Genomic DNA, 18783 nt, shown 5'->3' on the forward strand with positions numbered 1-18783 from the left:
TGCTGATTATTGGATATTTAGATGTTTTTATAGATGGTTTGTTATAAATTCAAATTTTACGATGGTTGAATCTTACACAAGATAGATTTACTGTATATTCCAATAGTAATCGTCATAGCATGAGTCTCAAAAAGAATAAGATATGTTCTATGGAGTTTTCATGCTTAGTTCTCTGTTTTGGCTCTGCATGACATTTATGATGAATAAATGTTTACCACAAGTTGAGTAATTTGCCATTAAACTTTTTAAACGAATTTGAATCGCGATTCTCACGTTGTACGATTCAGAATCGATTGTCATTTTTAAAATGTTATTTTTTTTATTTTATTTATTTATTCATTTTTTTTGTCAATCCAACAAAACAATACACAGCAATACCATAACAATGCAATCCAATTCCAAAACCAAACCTGACCCAGCAATAAACACAAACACGACACAAAACAAACCAAAAGTAGTGAAACAAAAATGAATATTATCAACAACAGTATCAATATTAGTTATAATTTCAGCATAGCAGTGATTAAAAATCCCTCATTGACATTATCATTAGACATTTATAAAAATAAAAAAAAAGAACAATAGTGTCACAGTGGCTTATACTTGCATCGCATCTCATAAGCTTGACAATACACTGTGTCCAATGTTTTCACAAAGATAGAATAAGTCTTTTTTTTTTTTTTTCGTTTAATAGTTAAAAGAAAATCACATTATCGGAATCAGTTGATAAAACATTGTCCTTTACAATTATAAAAGCTTTTAAAAAAAATCTACTACTCTGCTAGCATGTCAGCAGACTGGGGTAGAACCTGCTGAAATCCTATGTATTGAATGAATACAGAATCATTTTGAATCGGAAAAATATCGTTTTTGAATGGAGAATCGCGTTGAATCTAAAAAATCGATTTATAATCGAATCGCGACCCCAAAAATCGATATTGAATCGAATCATGGGACACCCAAAGATTCGCAGCCCTAGTTTTTGCACTTAACTACAAAAACTGGAAAGATAACACATTTTACAAAGTAAAATGATTTTCTGTTGGCCCACAAACAGCTCTTCACATTTAAAGAAAAGCTTTAAAATTATTGTTAAATGAGGCTTTGTGGGAATTCCTGCATGTGGTTGGACAAATGTGATTGCAAAAAACGTCATCTGCTTTTAAAAAAAAGTGCTCCACCATTAAGAGAGCGCCATTAACATGTACAGTACGACTGTACATTCGATCATACATAGATCAAGCTACAATTCTTTTTCCAGGCCACTTTGCTTACATTATCCTGCCAGTTGTTACCAGGCAGATTTCATCAGCCACAATTATGACTGTCCCCATAGGTCAGGGGGGTCTAAAGTGCTGCCCTGGGGCCATTTGCGGCCCGCAACTAATTGTTTAGTGGCCCGCCACACATTCTGGAAATGCTATTGCAAAAATAATTAAAAAAACACAAAAAAAAAAGTAGAACGAGGTGAAATCTAATGGGGAAGTGTTGCAATGTTGACACAAAGCTGCCATGCAGGCAGTTTGTTTTTCTTTTGTTTTTCTTTATTTTACTCTTATTGCCAATGCTAAAAAAAAGAAGTTTTTTTTATTTTTTATAATGAATTATTGACCTATTTAAGGCTACAATTGCTTCAAATATTTCACTTTATAATGTTTTATGTGGAAAATATGTGCATATACTGTGTGGTTGCCATATAAAAACAGTGTTTTCTTTGACAAAAGAGCATAAAACAAACAAAATAGTAGTTCAAAAGTAAAATCGACAGATATATCTGAAGTTGATCTCCTAACTTAAGTGTTGAAAGTAAAACACATAATAATAAAAATGTGTCACTTTATGAGTGACACATTTTGGATCCCAAAGATATTTGGTGGGATTTTATTTATTTTTTCAATGTGATTACTCAGAAATAATAATACATTTAAATAAATGTTGTCCTGAATTATTGATCTTTTTAGGGCTCCAATTACTTCAGATCAAACATTGCTTTCTGAATATTTTGGGCAATGGGGTAAAAACTGCATATTTCAGTTTTACTATAAAAAACAAAGTTGTCTTTGACTGAAAAGGCATAAAACTTTTTTTTTTTTTTTTTTACTTTATATCAACCTGAAGTTGATATAGAGATTTACTGTAAGCGTTACATAAAAAATGAAAATAATAATTAATGATGGAGCCCCTATATGGTCCCTGGGAGCCCTTAAGGTAAAAAAAAAAAAAGAAAAATAATCCATATATTTTGTTATGCTTTGAAAATGAAAAATATCAAAACAGCCCCCGCATGTTTTAATTTTTACGTGTGTGGCCCTCAGTGGAAAAAGTTTGGACACCCCTGCCATAGGTCAATTAAAACAATAGCAATTGCCAGTCAGGCCCATTAGACTGGTGGAGAATTGACTGGAAGAATAAGTCTGACAGACTTACACTATGGGAATGATTCCAAAAGCCCTGCTATAAAGATGAAACATGTTTATACTAGGGCTTCTATAGCTATCGATTACTTTATTAATTGAGTAACATATCGATTATTTTGTTTGATTAATCGAGTAATTGGATAATACAAACTTTATAGTCTCTATTTTTAACCTTCAGTCTTTGTTTAAGTAAATGCACATCACCAACATTAAAATTGCACTTTTAACATCCATCCATCCATTTTCTGCCGCTTATTCCCCTTTGGGGTCGCGGGGGGCGCTGGTGCCTATCTCAGCTACATTCGAGCGGAAGGCGGTTTACACCCTGGACAAGTCGCCACCTCATCGCAGCACTTTTAACATGTGTAATTAATAACTATGTGGAGATATAACCCCTTTTTGCTGTTAGCCGCCTCACAGATCACGTTATAACCACACCATCACTTTCATGTGTGCTCCGTTTCATCACTCTTCTGGGGTGCAGAAGCTATGTCCGTGTAAAGTTTCAGGCACTCCACGCGGCCCGTATTTTGGCAATCCTTATTAGTTACACTCATTTTGAAGATTAATTGAAACAACAGATAATAAATCAAAGCTTTTTTTAAACTGAATTAATCGATTAATCGTTGCAGCCATAGTTTATTCACACATACAGCCCTGCTTTGTATCATTAAAAAACACTTTTGCCTATGGTAGTAAGTAATAGTTTTGTTTTTGGCTGGTAAAAATTAAGTTCTGTGTATGGTGCAATTGCATGTACCATTGTTAGTGTCATGGTCCACACAGCTGACTTATAGTCGAATGGTCTCATCATTAACAAACAATCCTTACTTTTAGCCTTATAATATGTCTATCTTTTTTTTTTCCGCACAAACTTGGACTCCACAAAATATATTATGGAGGAATTGCTGATGCCTGGAGGTTTAGAAATAAGATATATTCTTCCCGTTAGTTTTTTTATAATTTATTTTATAATTGTATATTATTTTTAGGGATGGGCAAATGAATGCGTTAATTACGCGTTAACTCATCAATCTATTAACGCCGACAATTATTTTATCGCACATTTGCGTATGTTGTTTACATGCTTTTATTTTGTTAACGCCTTTTCTTAACAAGATGGCATCTCCCGGATGTACTTCGGCGTGGAGGGGCTCTTGGTAAAGATGGAACATTTGGCAAAAATACCGGACAATTCTGCAAATTTCACGGCTGGCTTACAGCGTGGTCACTCCGGGATCACCTACGACCGCCAGACAATTCTGAATGTGGATAGATCGGGCTGTTTTGGACTGAATGACGCGTGCTTGCTAGACCGGCTAGCTAGCATGGGAATACTTTTCCGGCTACATCCAGCGGCTTGTGAAGCAGCGGAGTATTTGTGTTGTCTGTCTATTTATGAATAATGCAGACGAGGAGTGTTGGCTGAGTTCTTAACGTTTGCTTTCAGAGCGTGCATATCACAACATACAAGATGCCGTCATGGCGACACAACCTATACCGGGCTACCGCGCATGCTCGTCACTCCTGTTGTATGCTGGGTAGGGTAGTTATTTTTTTCCCTGGCTCATAACATCACAAATAGTACCACGTATATGCGTTCAGTTTATCAAAGCACCAAGCAAACAATCGGAAAATTCCCATCATATCAATTCCTAGATATGGTCATAATTATTTTAAGTGCACTATGCAGAATAAACACAACATTATTAATATTGCTACTACAGATAATTTGATCAAAAATTCCCTAAAACAGCCCACTACCTATAATATAGGTTTTTTAAACATAAGATCCCTGATTAAAAAAAATGTTTCTGCTGTTACCTCAGAAATTGCCTGTTCGGATGTTATGATTGTGGTTCAGAGATTTGTATGTAGATTATATGTATTTTCCATAACAAACAGGATAACTTAAATACCCTGGCAGTGGCAATAAGCTTAAATGTTTGTATTTACATTTTTTGAGTTGATTTTCATAAAATATGCTATTTAACTGCTACTGTTTAACAAGGACTGATTTAAAGTGTGTTTGCACAACAAATGTTTTGGCGCTTTTGTTCATCCATCCATCCATCCATTTTCTACCGCTTATTCCCTTTCGGGGTCGCGGGGGGCGCTGGCGCCTATCTCAGCTACAATCGGGCGGAAGGCGGGGTACACCCTGGACAAGTCGCCACCTCATCGCAGGGCGCTTTTGTTCATGTGGGAGAATATTCCAATAAAGGTGCATTACACACTACTTTTGAATTCATTATTGGGCTTTGCGTATACAATGCAGTTAATCGCGATTAATCAGAGAAATAGTGCGATTAACTTTGATTAAAATGTTTAATCGTTGCCCAGCCCTAATTATTTTATAAGAATAAGTGTACCATCCTGTGCTGATTTACACTTGTGCATTTTGTCAAAGCAAACTGATTTATTTTAAAGGTTGTTGAGATTTTCTTGTTATCCACTCAGTGCAAGAAAACCGCTGATGCATCCTGTATAGCTTGAATGTCGAAATTCTGTAAAAGTCCTCTCATGGGAAGTGAATCACCCACCCAAAATTGCAACACCTCTGAAGTCTACATCATTATTTGCGCAAACCGTCAAAATTGAGCTCTTACTACAGTGGAGTCTTCGTCAAAATGATATGTTTTGTTTGGCTGAGGTTTTTTTTGTTTTTTTTTGTCCTTATGTGATCATCTTTACAGCATAAGCTCATTTTGACAACATGCTCATTGATCCAAACAGCTGATCAACAGAGAGAACATTACTTCAGTGTGTAAATTCAATACAAAGTGACTGTGCACAACACCTAAGGCGCCACTCAAATGACATTAAAGCACTTTAGTGGGAGATTTGACATAAACATTGTGTACATTGTATGATGTGTGATATATGTATACAGTAGATTGCTATGTTTTATGACATTATCTTTTTCCTTTCCCTCTTTCCAGGTGCTGGAGAATCTGGGAAAAGCACACTAGTGAAGCAAATGAAGTAAGCCTAAAACAAAGTTGATGCCAGTTCTGTTTGGAGCTCTATTGTCAGTGGTCACAAACAGGGTTCATCTATGTGGAAATGAGAGTACATCGGGGCACAGAAAAAAGCTCCCCATTTTGCACAACATGCAAAACAAAGGCCACAGAGGGCTGTCATAGCCTGGCAAGACATGAATAGACTCCATCGTTTCCCACATTACCCATGCTGCATGCTCACTGGAGCTCAAATTCCAGCTCTAATGACAGCATTGCAGGAAATGTTGCAGATTGCTAACATGTCCCACATTAGTACAAATTGTTGGTCACAGTTTTAAATATTTATACAATCTCTGAAAGCTTGTTGGGATTTGTTTTTTTCCTGTGTTTGCTAGAATCATTCACGAAGATGGCTACTCAGAGGAGGAGTGCAGTCAGTACAAAGTGGTAGTCTACAGCAACACCATCCAGTCCATCATGGCCATTGTCCGGGCCATGGGGCGCCTAAAGATAGAGTTTGGGGATGAGGCCCGGGCGGTAAGATAACAATACTAAAATAATTAAAGGGGAACTGCACTTTTTGGTAATTATGTAAGACAAGCACACATATGCTTTTATTTTTTTATGAATTCTAACGAGTAAATAAATGCGATCAAAAGTCTGCATACAGTGGAGCCTATCAGAGTCGCTCTATTCTGCCTATAAAGTGCTTAAAACATCCAAATGCCTCCATCAATGTTTTATATACACCCTGGAAGTATGTATGTAATGTAGTAACAGGCACTTCCATAACATGTAAAATTTACATGTTTTGATCATTTAAAACATATGGCATCACTACTTATCACTTACTGTACAATGTATTTTGTCACTAGAATGACAACTGTTAGGATGTTGTTATATGAAGATGAAGAATGGCTTATAATCTTCACTAAGAAAAAGTGGGGTGGACATGCGTCATTTCAGGTCTTTCTTGCCATTCCCGCATCTAAATTAGATGCCAAAGTTGCTGTCATTAGAATGCTAACCGTTATGAAATTGTTATATTGCCGTTAAGATGAAAAATGGCTTATAATCCTCACTAAGAAAAAAGTGGGGTGGACAATCATCTTTCCTTCTTGCCCTTCCCGGGTCTAAATTGGATGCCAAACTTGACCATTTTCTCTGATTATGTTCTTATCCTTCTACAGTCCAGGTAAGAGGCATGATATCCATCCATCCATCCATTTTCTACCGCTTGTCCCTTTCGGGGGCGCGGGGGGTGCTGGAGCCTATCTCAGTCGCATTCGGGCGGAAGGCGGGGTATATGATGTACAGTAGATTGTGACGAGCTCTGAGGCGAGAAAGCTGCTCACCAGACGATGATGTCAACAAAGCAGCAACTTGCTTGTTAGTTCTCTGTGACATTACGCCACTCAAAAATGTTTGCCTGCGTTAGTGCTTATAATAACAATACCACTAATATTTGGTTAAAATTGCAGTCACAAAATGTAAATGTAGTATTGTTGGCGCTTTTTGTATGTTTTTTTAGAGGGCTATATGGGCGGAAAAGAGGACCTCCCATTGGTTTCAATCGAAAAAAATTCTATTGACGTTTATTTAGAGTTAGAATGCGTTAAAAAAAAACATCAGTCTTCTTGTTGTTCATGTTGATTGGGAACAATAGGCAACATTTAAAAAAAAAATGCAGTTCCCCTTTAAAACATGCATTCCAAGAATCCTATGTGCCATGAAGGCTTGTATCTTTCCAGGGTGATGCCCGTCAGCTGTTTGTGCTGGCCAGTGCAGCAGAGGAAGGTGTGATGCCAGCGGAGCTCAGCGGCGTGATCCAACGGTTGTGGAGTGACAGCGGTGTTCAGACCTGCTTTGACAGATCACGAGAGTACCAGCTTAACGACTCTGCTGCATAGTAAGAACATTTTTTTCGGCTTCAGATGAGCGCTACTTGCAAGCAGGAATATTAATCTAGATTGTTTTGGGGGCGACATTTCTAGAAAGCTAAGGACCAGGGGGGCAGACTTCCTTAACTATTAGTCTTACTTTGTATATTTCCAAAAATATCCAAAATAAGACTAATAGTAAAGGGATTGGTCAGAGTTACATAAACGCTCTGCTCTTTCTAGGGACTTTTTGCAAAATTATGTTGTTTTTTAACCAAATTGGCGGGCCACCTGTTGAATAACCCAAATGATGAAAAAGAGAGGACTTGAAATTAAACCTGGAGGAACACCACTAGTATAACTAAATAAGTTGAACAAATGACTTAACGTTGAACAAGCCTCCGCTTGGGATGGTTTCCTGCTGGCTCCGCTGTGAACGGGACTCTCGCTGCTGTGTTGGATCCGCTTTGAACAGGACTCTCGCGACTGTGTTGGATCCATTATGGATTGAACATTCACAGTATCATGTTAGACCCGCTCGACATCCATTGTTTTCCTCCTCTCCAAGGTTCTCATAGTCATCATTGTCACCGACGTCCCACTGGGTGTGAGTTTTCCTTGCCCTTATGTGGGCCTACCGAGGATGTCGTAGTGGTTCGTGTTGTGGTTTGTGCAGCCCTTTGAGACACTAGTGATTTAGGGCTATATAAGTAAACATTGATTGATTGATTGATTGACTACTAACTGCATCTGAAGTAAACAAGCTACAACAACACCTTAGTTACATAAATCACATTACGAAAAACAATTGTACCTGAGGACCGAAAGGGGTGCCTGCCTTGAGGAACGCCTCAGTTATGTAAATCACAAGTTTGTATCCCAGTGTTCTTTTTGCTAGCAAAGTTAGAATGTCAATACAAGAATCTTTCAATGTGTTTACAGTGGTCCAAGTTTTTCTGTTCAACAGGAGAACTCTCGGTTTTTAGTTCTGTGAACTGTTTTTAGGAATTTGCTGCAAACATTTTTGTCTCCCACTTTTACTATAGTGTCATTCTCAGGCCGGATTTGGCACCCAGGCCACCAGTCAAATAGCCCTGTTTTATATTATAGTTACATGATGTGGTTAAAAGCTGGAATGAAACAGAAAAAATAAAAATTTTCAGCGTTACACAAAGATATCTAAGTGTCATTGGCTAATCTCAACCTTCACTTTGTTTCATACTTTCTTCATTCCACAAGAGCCACTTCTTTTTCTGGAATGTTAGTCTTGTTCGGTGTTTTGTTGTTGTGATGTTGTATCTTCCTTCTCGTCACCCTTTGATAGCGGCAGTGTTTCCACTTGGGGCCCAAAGGAGGCAAGATGTGTCTTGTTTTTTAAGGGTCGCTGTGTGAGCTTGTTGCTCACAGCATTGCATTCCTGAGCAAGAAGAGAGTCAAAGCAGCACCTAAAGCCGTTGAACTATCACATAGCAATTTATTGTGTGAATGCAAAGAGGCCAGCATTACTTTAGCATTACATTTCTTAGCCTTATCACTTTGAAATTCAGAATTCTCAGGATTTATTTCAGCAAAAGTATTATAGGCACATGAATTCAGTGATAGCGCCACATACAGTGGGGCCAAAATCTATTCAGTCAGCCACCGATGCAAGTTCTCCCACTTAAAATGATGACGGAGGTCTGTAATTTTCATCATAGGTACACTTCAACTGTGAGAGATAGATGTGGGGAAAAAAAATCTAGGAATTCACATTGTAGGAATTCTAAAGAATTTATTTGTAAATTATGGTGGAAAATAAGTATTTGGTCAAAAACAAAAATTCAACTCACTACTTTGTAATATAAACTTTGTTGGCAATAACAGAGGTCAAACGATTACTATAGGTCTTTACCAGGTTTGCACACACAATAGCTGGTATTTTGGCCCATTCCTCTTTGCAGATCTTCTCGAGAGCAGTGATGTTTTGGGGCTGTCGCCGAGCAACACGGACTTTCAACTCCCTCCACAGATTTTCTATGGGGTTGAGGTGTGGAGACTGGCTAGGCCACTCCAGGACTTTCAAATGCTTCTTACGGAGCCACTCCTTCGTTGCTCGGGCGGTGTGTTTGGGATCATTGTCATGCTGGGAGACCCAGCCATATTTCATCTTCAAAGCTCTCACTGATGGAAGAAGGTTTTGGCTTAAAATCTCACGATACATGGTCCCATTCATTCTTTCCTTAACACGGATCAGTCGTCCTGTCCCCTTAGCAGAAAAACAGCCCCAAAGCATGATGTTTCCGCCCCCATGCTTCACAGTAGGTATTGTGTTCTTGGGATGCAAGTCAGTATTCTTCCTCCTCCAAACACGACGAGTTGAGTTTATACCAAAAAGTTCTATTTTGGTTTCATCTGACCCCATGACATTCTCCCAATCCCCTGCTGTATCATCCATGTGCTCTCTGGCAAACTTCAGACGGGCCTGGACATGCACTGGCCTAAGCAGGGGGACACGTCTGGCACTGCAGGATCTGATTCCCTGTCGGCGTAGTGTGTTACTGATGGTAACCTTTGTTACTTTGGTCCCAGCTCTCTGCAGGTCATTCACCAGGTCACCCCGTGTGGTTCTGAGATTTTTGCTCACCGTTCTCATGATCATTTTGTCCCCATGGGATGAGGTCTTGCGTGGAGCCCCAGATCGAGGGAGATTATCAGTGGTCTCGTATGTCTTCCATTTTCTGATAATTGCTCCCACAGTTGATTTTTTCACACCAAGCTGCTTGCCTATTGTAGATTCACTCTTCCCAGTCTGGTGCATGTCTACAATTACTGTATTTTCCTGGTGTCCTTCGACAGCTAACCCGGAAGAGTCAGGGCTGCATGGGATTGTGGGTATTTGTTGTGTTGTGTTTATGTTGTGTTACAGTGAGTATGTTCTCCTGAATTGTGTTTATCATTCTTGTTTGATGTGGCTTCACAGTGTGGTGCGTATTTGTAACAGTGTTAAAGTTGTTTGTACGGCCACCGTCAGTGTGACCTGTGTGGCTGTTGCCCAAGTATGTCTTGCAGTCACCATCATCTATACGACAATGCCGTGCACATCACGCGCTTAAGTAGGCATGCTGGTGACTTGACAAATGAGCGAACGCAGAGTGCTACAAAGCTGTGCCACAGTACTACCGTGACACAGTCGCTTGGCCAAACTTTGGGTCAATCCCACGTGGGGGTCACTGAAAGTCTCGCGATAAAATGATAGAACCGGCAAGTATGAAGCTTGGGCAGGATAGCCACACATGCAAGGTGAACCAATTATGCATCAAGTTCCTGCATCCAGTGGCCCCCCGGTAAAGTGAATGAGAGACCCCTAATCCTAACAATTCAGAATTAATCTGTAAAATAATGGTATTTTTCCGTGGAACTGCCAGCATTGTTACTTCATTAAAGGTGGTTAATTGTAATAATTTGGAAAAGCTCTGTAGAATAAAGGTAATTTTCTGCAGAACTGTTTGCATCGTTACTTTATTAAAGGTGGTTGATCTTAATAATTTAGTAAAAATCTGTAAAATTATATTTCTCCGCAAAACTGTTAATGAAAATTCCTCTAAATATAATGTTTTTGATCATTATTTGGCTTACAATGTTTTATTTTAATTTTATGGTTTTCGTTTGGCAGCCGTAGCTGCCAGTAAATGACCGTTTTTTTACAGAATTTTTTTTTACAGTGTGACTAAATACTTTTTTGCCCCACTGTATCACTAACGCAGCCTTTCTGTCATCTTTGGGTTTTTTTATTTATTTATTTAAAGTCGATTAAAATTGTCAGGAATTCAAGGTATTGTGAAACATCTGCACGTCTTGCAAACTAACATCAAAAATATCATCTCCACTTGTGTTTTTCTTTTTCTTTCACTTTTTTGTGTAATGCCACTACACGGTTATTCCAAAGACATTGACCATATAATATATGGAACACAAAAAAAAATATTGCACTGGCTGCTCAAGCGCCTGTAAATCAACATCAGGATTAAACGAGAAACTTATTTTTACATTTGTATACGTTTACAGTAACAGGTAAAAATAGTATGACACAATTGTTTCTTATGTTTGCTACACCACAGTTAAGTTATTTTTACCCTTGTTTGCCAATTCATATTGTTATAATGTGGCCTTGAATAGTGCATGTGTGTGTAACGGATGTCAGCTTTTGCATTCGTGCGAGAGTACATTAGTAAAACTCACACTCTAGCACCACAAGAGTTGCGCTGGACAATGAGCTGCCAGTTCAGGCTTTTAGCTAGTTGGCTGAAGCTGTCCACTTTCAATCTGTGGACCTTGATTCGATCCAAAAAGGGGCGGATCCAGCGGGTTACCTAGAGTTGATAAAAGTTTCATAATGGTGACAGTTTGGTGGAACCGATGACTCCAATTTGTGTCTTTCCCTGCGGTAGAAATTGGTTCTATATCCATACGCATTGCAAGTTGACTAACTTATTAAAAACAGATGTTGAACCACCTGAGTTGGACTGTATTTACAGTATGTATTGACCAACGTTCCAAAGCAAGTAAAAACAAAGCAATGTGAGATCCATGGGCATGAAGTCACTTGTGTTTTTGTTGAAACAGTAAGACGGGAGGGAACTCACAGTGAAGGACATGTGCCTTGTTTTGAAAACAATTACTGTCGTGTGCCATGACCCTCTGTGCATTTTGTCTCTCTACAAAGACAAGCGGGGAAAAAAGAAGAAGTCTGTTTTTGCTAAATTCATAATGAGCAAGTATTTATCAAAATATGAGCCCATATTTAGCAACTAGATTGCTGGAAGTTAATTGTCTCTGCAGACGACCAAATGTGTTGTCGGTGTGATTAAGTTATTTGATTTTGTTTGAAGCATACATTGGAGCAGTAGTAGTTAGGGTAGCAAACCGTCTCTTTAAAAACAAAATATAAATACGCTGTCCTGTATCAAGCCTCAAAGAAACACGCTTTGTACTACAATTTTATTCTCTCATCAATGAGAGAATAAGGAGGGTGCAGGTTAATTCCTAGACTGGATTGTGTCAGGAAGGGTAACAGTTGCAGACATGAAGCTAAATTATTATGTGATTGTCTGACTGTAATCAAATGATACATTAGATTACACTTGATAATGTTGCTGTCATCAATAATTATCATGTCCGTGTCTTCTTATCAGTCAACTACAGTGCTTCTGGAAAGTATTCACAGCGCTTCACTTTTTCTACATTTTTTAATGTTATAGCCTTATTCAACAATGGACTGGATGCAATTTTGTCCTCAATATTCTACACACAATTACAATGGATGACAATTTTTATTTTTATTTTGCAAATTTATTAAAAATATAAAAACTCATAAGTATTCACATTATTTGATCAATACTCTGTTTATGCACATTTGGCAGAAATTACAGCCTCAAGTTTTTTTGAATACGATGCCACAAGCTTGTCACACCTATCCTTGGACAGTTTTGCCTCTTTACTGCATCAGGTTGGATGAGAACCATTGGTTTCCTCCAAAAAGATGTCTGGCATTTATGCCAAAGAGTTCAATCGTTGTCTCAACAGACCAAAACATTTTGTTTGTCATGGTCAGGGAGTTTTTCAGGTGCATACTGGCAAACGTTTTACTGTATTAAGAAATGGCTTCCACCTGGCCACTCTACAATTCAGGCCTGATTGGTTGGTTGCTGCAGAGATGGTTGTCCCTCTGGAAGGTTCTCCTCTCTCCACAGAGGAATGCTAGAGCTCTGACAGAGTGACCATCGGGTTCTTGGTCACCTCCCTGACTAGACTAAGATGAATGTAGCAATGTACAGAAACATCCTGAATGAAAATCAACACATCCCATCCAATCTGATGGAGCATGAGAGGCGCTGCAAAGAGGAATATATTAAAAAATACTTAGGGCTGCAATTGCTGACAAAGGTGTATCAACAAAGTATTGAGCGTATGCTGTGAATACTTATGTAGATGTGATTTTTTGTTTTAAATTATTATGATTTTTTTATAAATTTGCAAAAATAAACAAAAACATTTTTCACATTGCCATAATGGGATATTGTGTGTAAAATTTTGAGGACGAAAATGAATGTATTCCATTTTAGGATATGGCTGTAACATAACAAAACGTTGAAAAAGTGAAGCGCTGAGAATACTTTCCTGACGCACTGTACAATCTTTGTCTCAGAAAATCAGCTTACACACACACACGATGCAAAGACAGAGCCTTGCTAGTCTCGACTCGCTAGAGAGAAGCACCCTGAATTAACAGAAATTAGGAGGAAAAAATATGATTGCAAAGCCAAATGTCCCGTTTGTGGAATATTTCAAACTAAATGAGCAAGATGACGTCATCAACATGGAACATTTTGAAAAAGGTATTATTCCTAAACATTCATCTAATACAATTAAAGTTTGAGACAAATATTATACAAATAGTTGCACACAAATAAAAATAAATTAATGGCAAAACATGAAAAATAAATTTCTGTGCCGGTAGGAGTAAAGATAATCTGGTCAGCCAGCCTTGCCAACAAAGTGCCCCTTATTTATTTGTCAGTGTGTTGGCATCCCTAATAGTAATATAACCTGAAAATACCACGGTCAGGTCAGCAAGTTCTTTTACTGATACAGTTGCATAATATCCTGTTGTTTTAACACTAGCATCTGTGCTAACATTATATTTCGGAGTTGTGTGTTCAATCACAGTGCTTGTCCAAACTTTGCTGCACTCTAAATCGATTAAACAATGTTTATCTAAAAACACTGCGTTATAGTTTCTTTGGTGTAATGTGTCATACACCCATAGCCTTAATGTTTTTGGCCTCTGATCATGTCTTGCCGACTGACCCGAGATCTTATTTTACCATATATTCTGTTTTGCAGCTATCTGAATGACTTCGACAGGCTCTGTCAGCCCAACTACATCCCGACCCAGCAAGATGTACTGCGGACGCGTGTCAAAACCACAGGAATCGTGGAAACTCACTTTACCTTCAAAGAGCTTTACTTCAAGTTAGTAAAAGCTGCACATAAGACAACAGATGGGGTGTTTGTGGCACAAAAATACCATTACTAAATAACCTGAGGTTGGGTTAATTTGTTGATTTACAGATAAACACTAATGTCTGGAGCCTCCATATAGCTTGCAGGGGATATATAAAGTCAGCTTTACTACAGCAAACACAATAAATTATACTGCATTAAGTGTTGTTCACTATTTAGATTATCTGCCAAATACTGCTATATCCACTTCTGCAAACTTCTATTAGTGTTACTGCTGATGGATCAAAGTGCTTTAGTTTCAAGACGTGCTGCTTTCTTCTCGATTATTCTTCATTTTCATGCTAATGTAACAAACTATGATTGAATACTTCATTTGCATATCTTCAAAAGACAGAGAGAAGCGATGTCTTGTTTATTCTGTGTGATGGATGGATTAATGTCCCACTAGGGATTTCAATTGATAATGAAGTGGATGGAAACTGGCAGGTATTCCACCTAAAAACAATAATTACAAAGAAAAGAGAAAATTGATTGGAATAGCATATTTTCTGTCCGTCTCAGAGGTGTTGTGCTGGCAAGAGACCATGCTAATGTCTAATAAAAGGGTGTAGCTACAAATACAATTATATTTGTACAGTTTTGCTTTCTGTATGTCCAGAATGTTTGATGTCGGAGGTCAGCGCTCAGAGAGGAAGAAATGGATTCATTGCTTTGAGGAAGTCACAGCCATCATTTTCTGTGTGGCTCTCAATGACTATGACCTGGTCTTGGCTGAGGATGAAGAGATGGTTTGTTATTTTGTCTTAATGGTGTTTGTATGTATCAGGGATGTTCGGTCATGTTCATAGAACAAAACAAATAATGATAACGTAAAGAAATACAAACACTTGTTTATTGAACAGTGTTACAAATGTGTTCCAATCACTTAAAAAAATAATTGATATATATCATTGCATATGCACATTTCCTGATAGGGTAGAAGCGTATAATGGACTCTAGGGTAGCCTATCCTCTTTGCTTTAGTGCGCAAGTAAGCTTTCCCTCTTAGTGCACTGCGCCCTACTCTGAGTGCACTTGGCTCTATACAGGGTGGAAACCAATGATGTGGCCGCTGGGAGCCAGACCTGTCTGATTAGTGCGCAAGCGACCTTACCTTGATATTGCAGTGCAGTCAAAGAACTATTTTTATAGACGACGAGTCATCCAATCCAACCTACTTTATTTGTGTAGCACATTGCAAAAACAATGAAAGTTTAACAGTGTTGCGCAGTAGTTAAAACACACATTTTTAAAGCAGAATAAATCTAACAACAGTCAAGAGTAAACTAAAAAAGAGAATATATACATAAGAGATAAGAAAATGTACTAAGATCGCACAACGCTCAAGCTGGTTTAAAAGCCAAGGAATAAAAATATGTATTAAGACATGTTTTAAAATTAATTAAAGAGGGAGATGTCCGACTAACCAGAGGGATATCGTTCCAAAATTGCGGACCCACAGCTCAAAATGCCAGATACCCTCTGCAGTTTACCGGGTTTTATGGATGAAAAGAAGAAATTGATCAGCTGACCTCAGAGACCTTGTTGGTGTGTAGATTTTTTAAAAGATCTGAAATTTATTCTGGCGCTAATCCATAAGAGATTTAAAATACATCAATATAAAACTTTAAAATGACATATAAAATAAACTGCGAGACATTGAAGAGTGCTAAAATGGGAGTAATGTGCTCATGTACTATGTGCCAGTTAAAAGGCGAGCAGCAACATTTGACTAACTGACTAAATCAACTATTTTAGCGATTAGTTGACTAATCTGTTTATGAAGCCTACTCCTGGTCACTAATTTAGCCATCAGCATTTAAATTAAGAAAATAACAATTAACTTTATTCAGAAACATTAATTTATTCTGCTATATCAACCATTTTTCAATCAAGGGTAGACAAAGTCCTGATAAAAACAAATGGTATTTGTATTGTTTATTGTTATTGTTATTGTTATAATTAACATTGAATACAACTCAAATTAAACAGTAAAAGTATGAATCTAACCGCACGTCAGTGGTGTATATGAACAACATAATGACGTTTAAGAACCAAGTTACTCTATCTTTGCTTTTGTCTCTCTCCTCAGAACCGCATGCATGAGAGCATGAAGCTGTTTGACTCTATCTGCAACAACAAATGGTTTACAAGAACCTCTATCATCCTCTTCCTCAACAAGAAGGACTTGTTTGAGGAGAAGATAGGCAGGAGTCCTCTTACAATTTGCTACCCCGAGTACAAAGGTAAAACAAACAGCATCTACAGGTTTAACCTTAATGTACGTAATGGGAAACATAACCGATATGTCATACTTGACAACAATGCGATCAGATTGTAATTTTTTGCGCTTATCTTGAAACATGGTTTGCGATGAGCAAAACTTCCTTGACTTTGAGTGTTCTGACCCATACGGACTGAATATATCCATTTAGTTGTCAAATGTCTATCTAGAAAAGTATTTCTAGTACCGGTAAGTGTTTTTGTAAATGCAGGTTGGTTATAAGATACAAATGTTAAATGTCTGTTACTTTAATTTCTGTATGTGGCTGACTTTTGACAGCTGAGTACTATTGCAGTTGAACATGTGTGAAACAGCAAACCACAGCTCATGGTGCCACAACAGCACTTTTAGACTCCATTCTGAACATATACTTTAACCTGCTTTTGCTTGTCTGTTCAATGATGAAAAATGTTCTCACTGTCCACGATGGACACTGTTCAGTTCTTTGCTATTTTGCCGGTGTTTTCACTTTCTTACTTAATCATTTAGACATAAACACTTACCTTTTTTTATATAGGTGAAAACACGTATGAGGAGGCAGCGCAGTACATCCAAAGCCAGTTTGAAGACTTGAATAAAAAAAAGGCCAGCAAGGAGATCTACACCCACTTTACTTGTGCCACAGACACCCAGAATGTGCAGTTTGTGTTTGACGTTATCACCGATGTTATTATCAAAATCAACCTGACGGATATCGGACTCTACTAAAGATTTAGGACCTGAAGGTAAGCTTATCAGTCAACTGGATATGTGGATGATTATATATTATATTTATTTTACAAAATTTTGGTCTGTCAAATTTAAGTAGTTAATTAATGATCGCATTAATCATGTAGCAACTCAGAGTAATCACCCGAATAATTTTTCGACGCACTTGCTCTTTTACTTGACCTATGGATGATTATCTAAAAGGCTCCGTAGGTTGTTATATGGTCTGTGATTAGGTCAAAGTGTATATCAGTGCAAAAATATGTGAGGAGAGGCTGTGCTCTGTGACAAATGTTGCTTCAAAATACACCCTGATCGGACTTTAGATAATACTGTTACTAAGTTTTGAGAAAAAAAATTATGTATATTTAGGAAAACATAAAAAAAAAGGTCAATGACATTTTAACAAAATTGCATTGTTTCAAATTATTGGGGTCTTCTTTTTTTATTTTTTTTTATTTCAGCAAAAGTTTTATAGGGGCAGGAAAGCAGTGATAGAGGCATTTATCACCATACTTGCCAACCCTCCCGATTTTTGCGGTAGTCTCCCGAATTTCAGTGCCCCTCCCGAAAATCTCCCAGGGCTACCATTCTCCAGCATTTCTCCCGATTTCCACCCGGACAACAATAATAATGGGGACGTGCCTTTAAGGGAATGTCTCTAGCATCCTCTTCAACCAATGGTCACGTCCGCTTTTCGTCCATACAAATAGCCTGCCGGCCCTGTCACATAATACATGCAGCTTTTACACAAGTGAATGCAAAGCATAGTTGATCAACAGCCATACAGGTCACACAGAGTGGCCATAAAAACACCTTTAACACTGTTACAAATATGCGCCTCAACGTGAACCCACACCAAACAAGAATGACAAACACATTTCGGGAGAACATCCGCACCGTAACACAACATAAACACAACAGAACAAATACCCAGAATCACTTGCAACCCTAACTCTTCTGGGTCGCTACAATATACACCCCTGCTACCACCAAACCCCCCCCCCATCTCCCGAATTCGGAGCTCTCAAGGTTGATAAGTATGTATATCACTAAGCTAGCCTTTCTGTCATCTTAGTATTTTTTTTTTTTCAAATTTAAACTCGATTAAAATTGTCACGTATGCCAGGTATTGTGAAACATCTGCATGTCTTGCAAGATAAGATCAAAAATATTATCTCCACTTGTGTTTTACTTTTTTGTGCAATGCCACCACACAGTTATTCCAAAGACAATGACCATGTAATCACTGGAACACAAAAAAAACTATTGCACTGGCTGCTCAAGCGCCTGTAAATCAACATCAGAATTAAAAGACAGACTGTAAAGTTTACTCTTTTTTTCTTGTTTATCACTTTCCGCCCTTCTTTTTACAATTGTATACGGTTACAGTAATAGGTAAGAATCGTATGACGTGATGTTTGCGACACAACAGTTAATTTACTTTTTACACTTGTTTGCCAGTTCATGTTGTTCATGACTTTGAATAG

General features: G+C 38.0%; 1 protein-coding gene across 1 annotated transcript in view; it reads left to right on the forward strand.

Annotated features, from left to right (window-relative positions):
* The window catches only part of LOC133554629 (guanine nucleotide-binding protein G(i) subunit alpha-1-like), a 49181-nt gene that overhangs the window by 23725 nt on the left and 6673 nt on the right, over window positions 1-18783 (forward strand). The window contains exons 2-8 of the mRNA XM_061903598.1: window positions 5360-5402; window positions 5776-5917; window positions 7132-7289; window positions 14143-14271; window positions 14921-15050; window positions 16394-16547; window positions 17103-17310. Of these exons, the coding sequence (XP_061759582.1) occupies window positions 5360-5402; window positions 5776-5917; window positions 7132-7289; window positions 14143-14271; window positions 14921-15050; window positions 16394-16547; window positions 17103-17293 (947 nt within the window). The 3' untranslated portion in view covers window positions 17294-17310. The remainder of the gene's footprint in view (window positions 1-5359; window positions 5403-5775; window positions 5918-7131; window positions 7290-14142; window positions 14272-14920; window positions 15051-16393; window positions 16548-17102; window positions 17311-18783) is intronic.

Source organism: Nerophis ophidion, linkage group LG06 (genome assembly GCF_033978795.1).
Source record: "Nerophis ophidion isolate RoL-2023_Sa linkage group LG06, RoL_Noph_v1.0, whole genome shotgun sequence".
In the NCBI taxonomy this organism is placed as follows: Eukaryota; Metazoa; Chordata; class Actinopteri; order Syngnathiformes; family Syngnathidae; genus Nerophis; species Nerophis ophidion.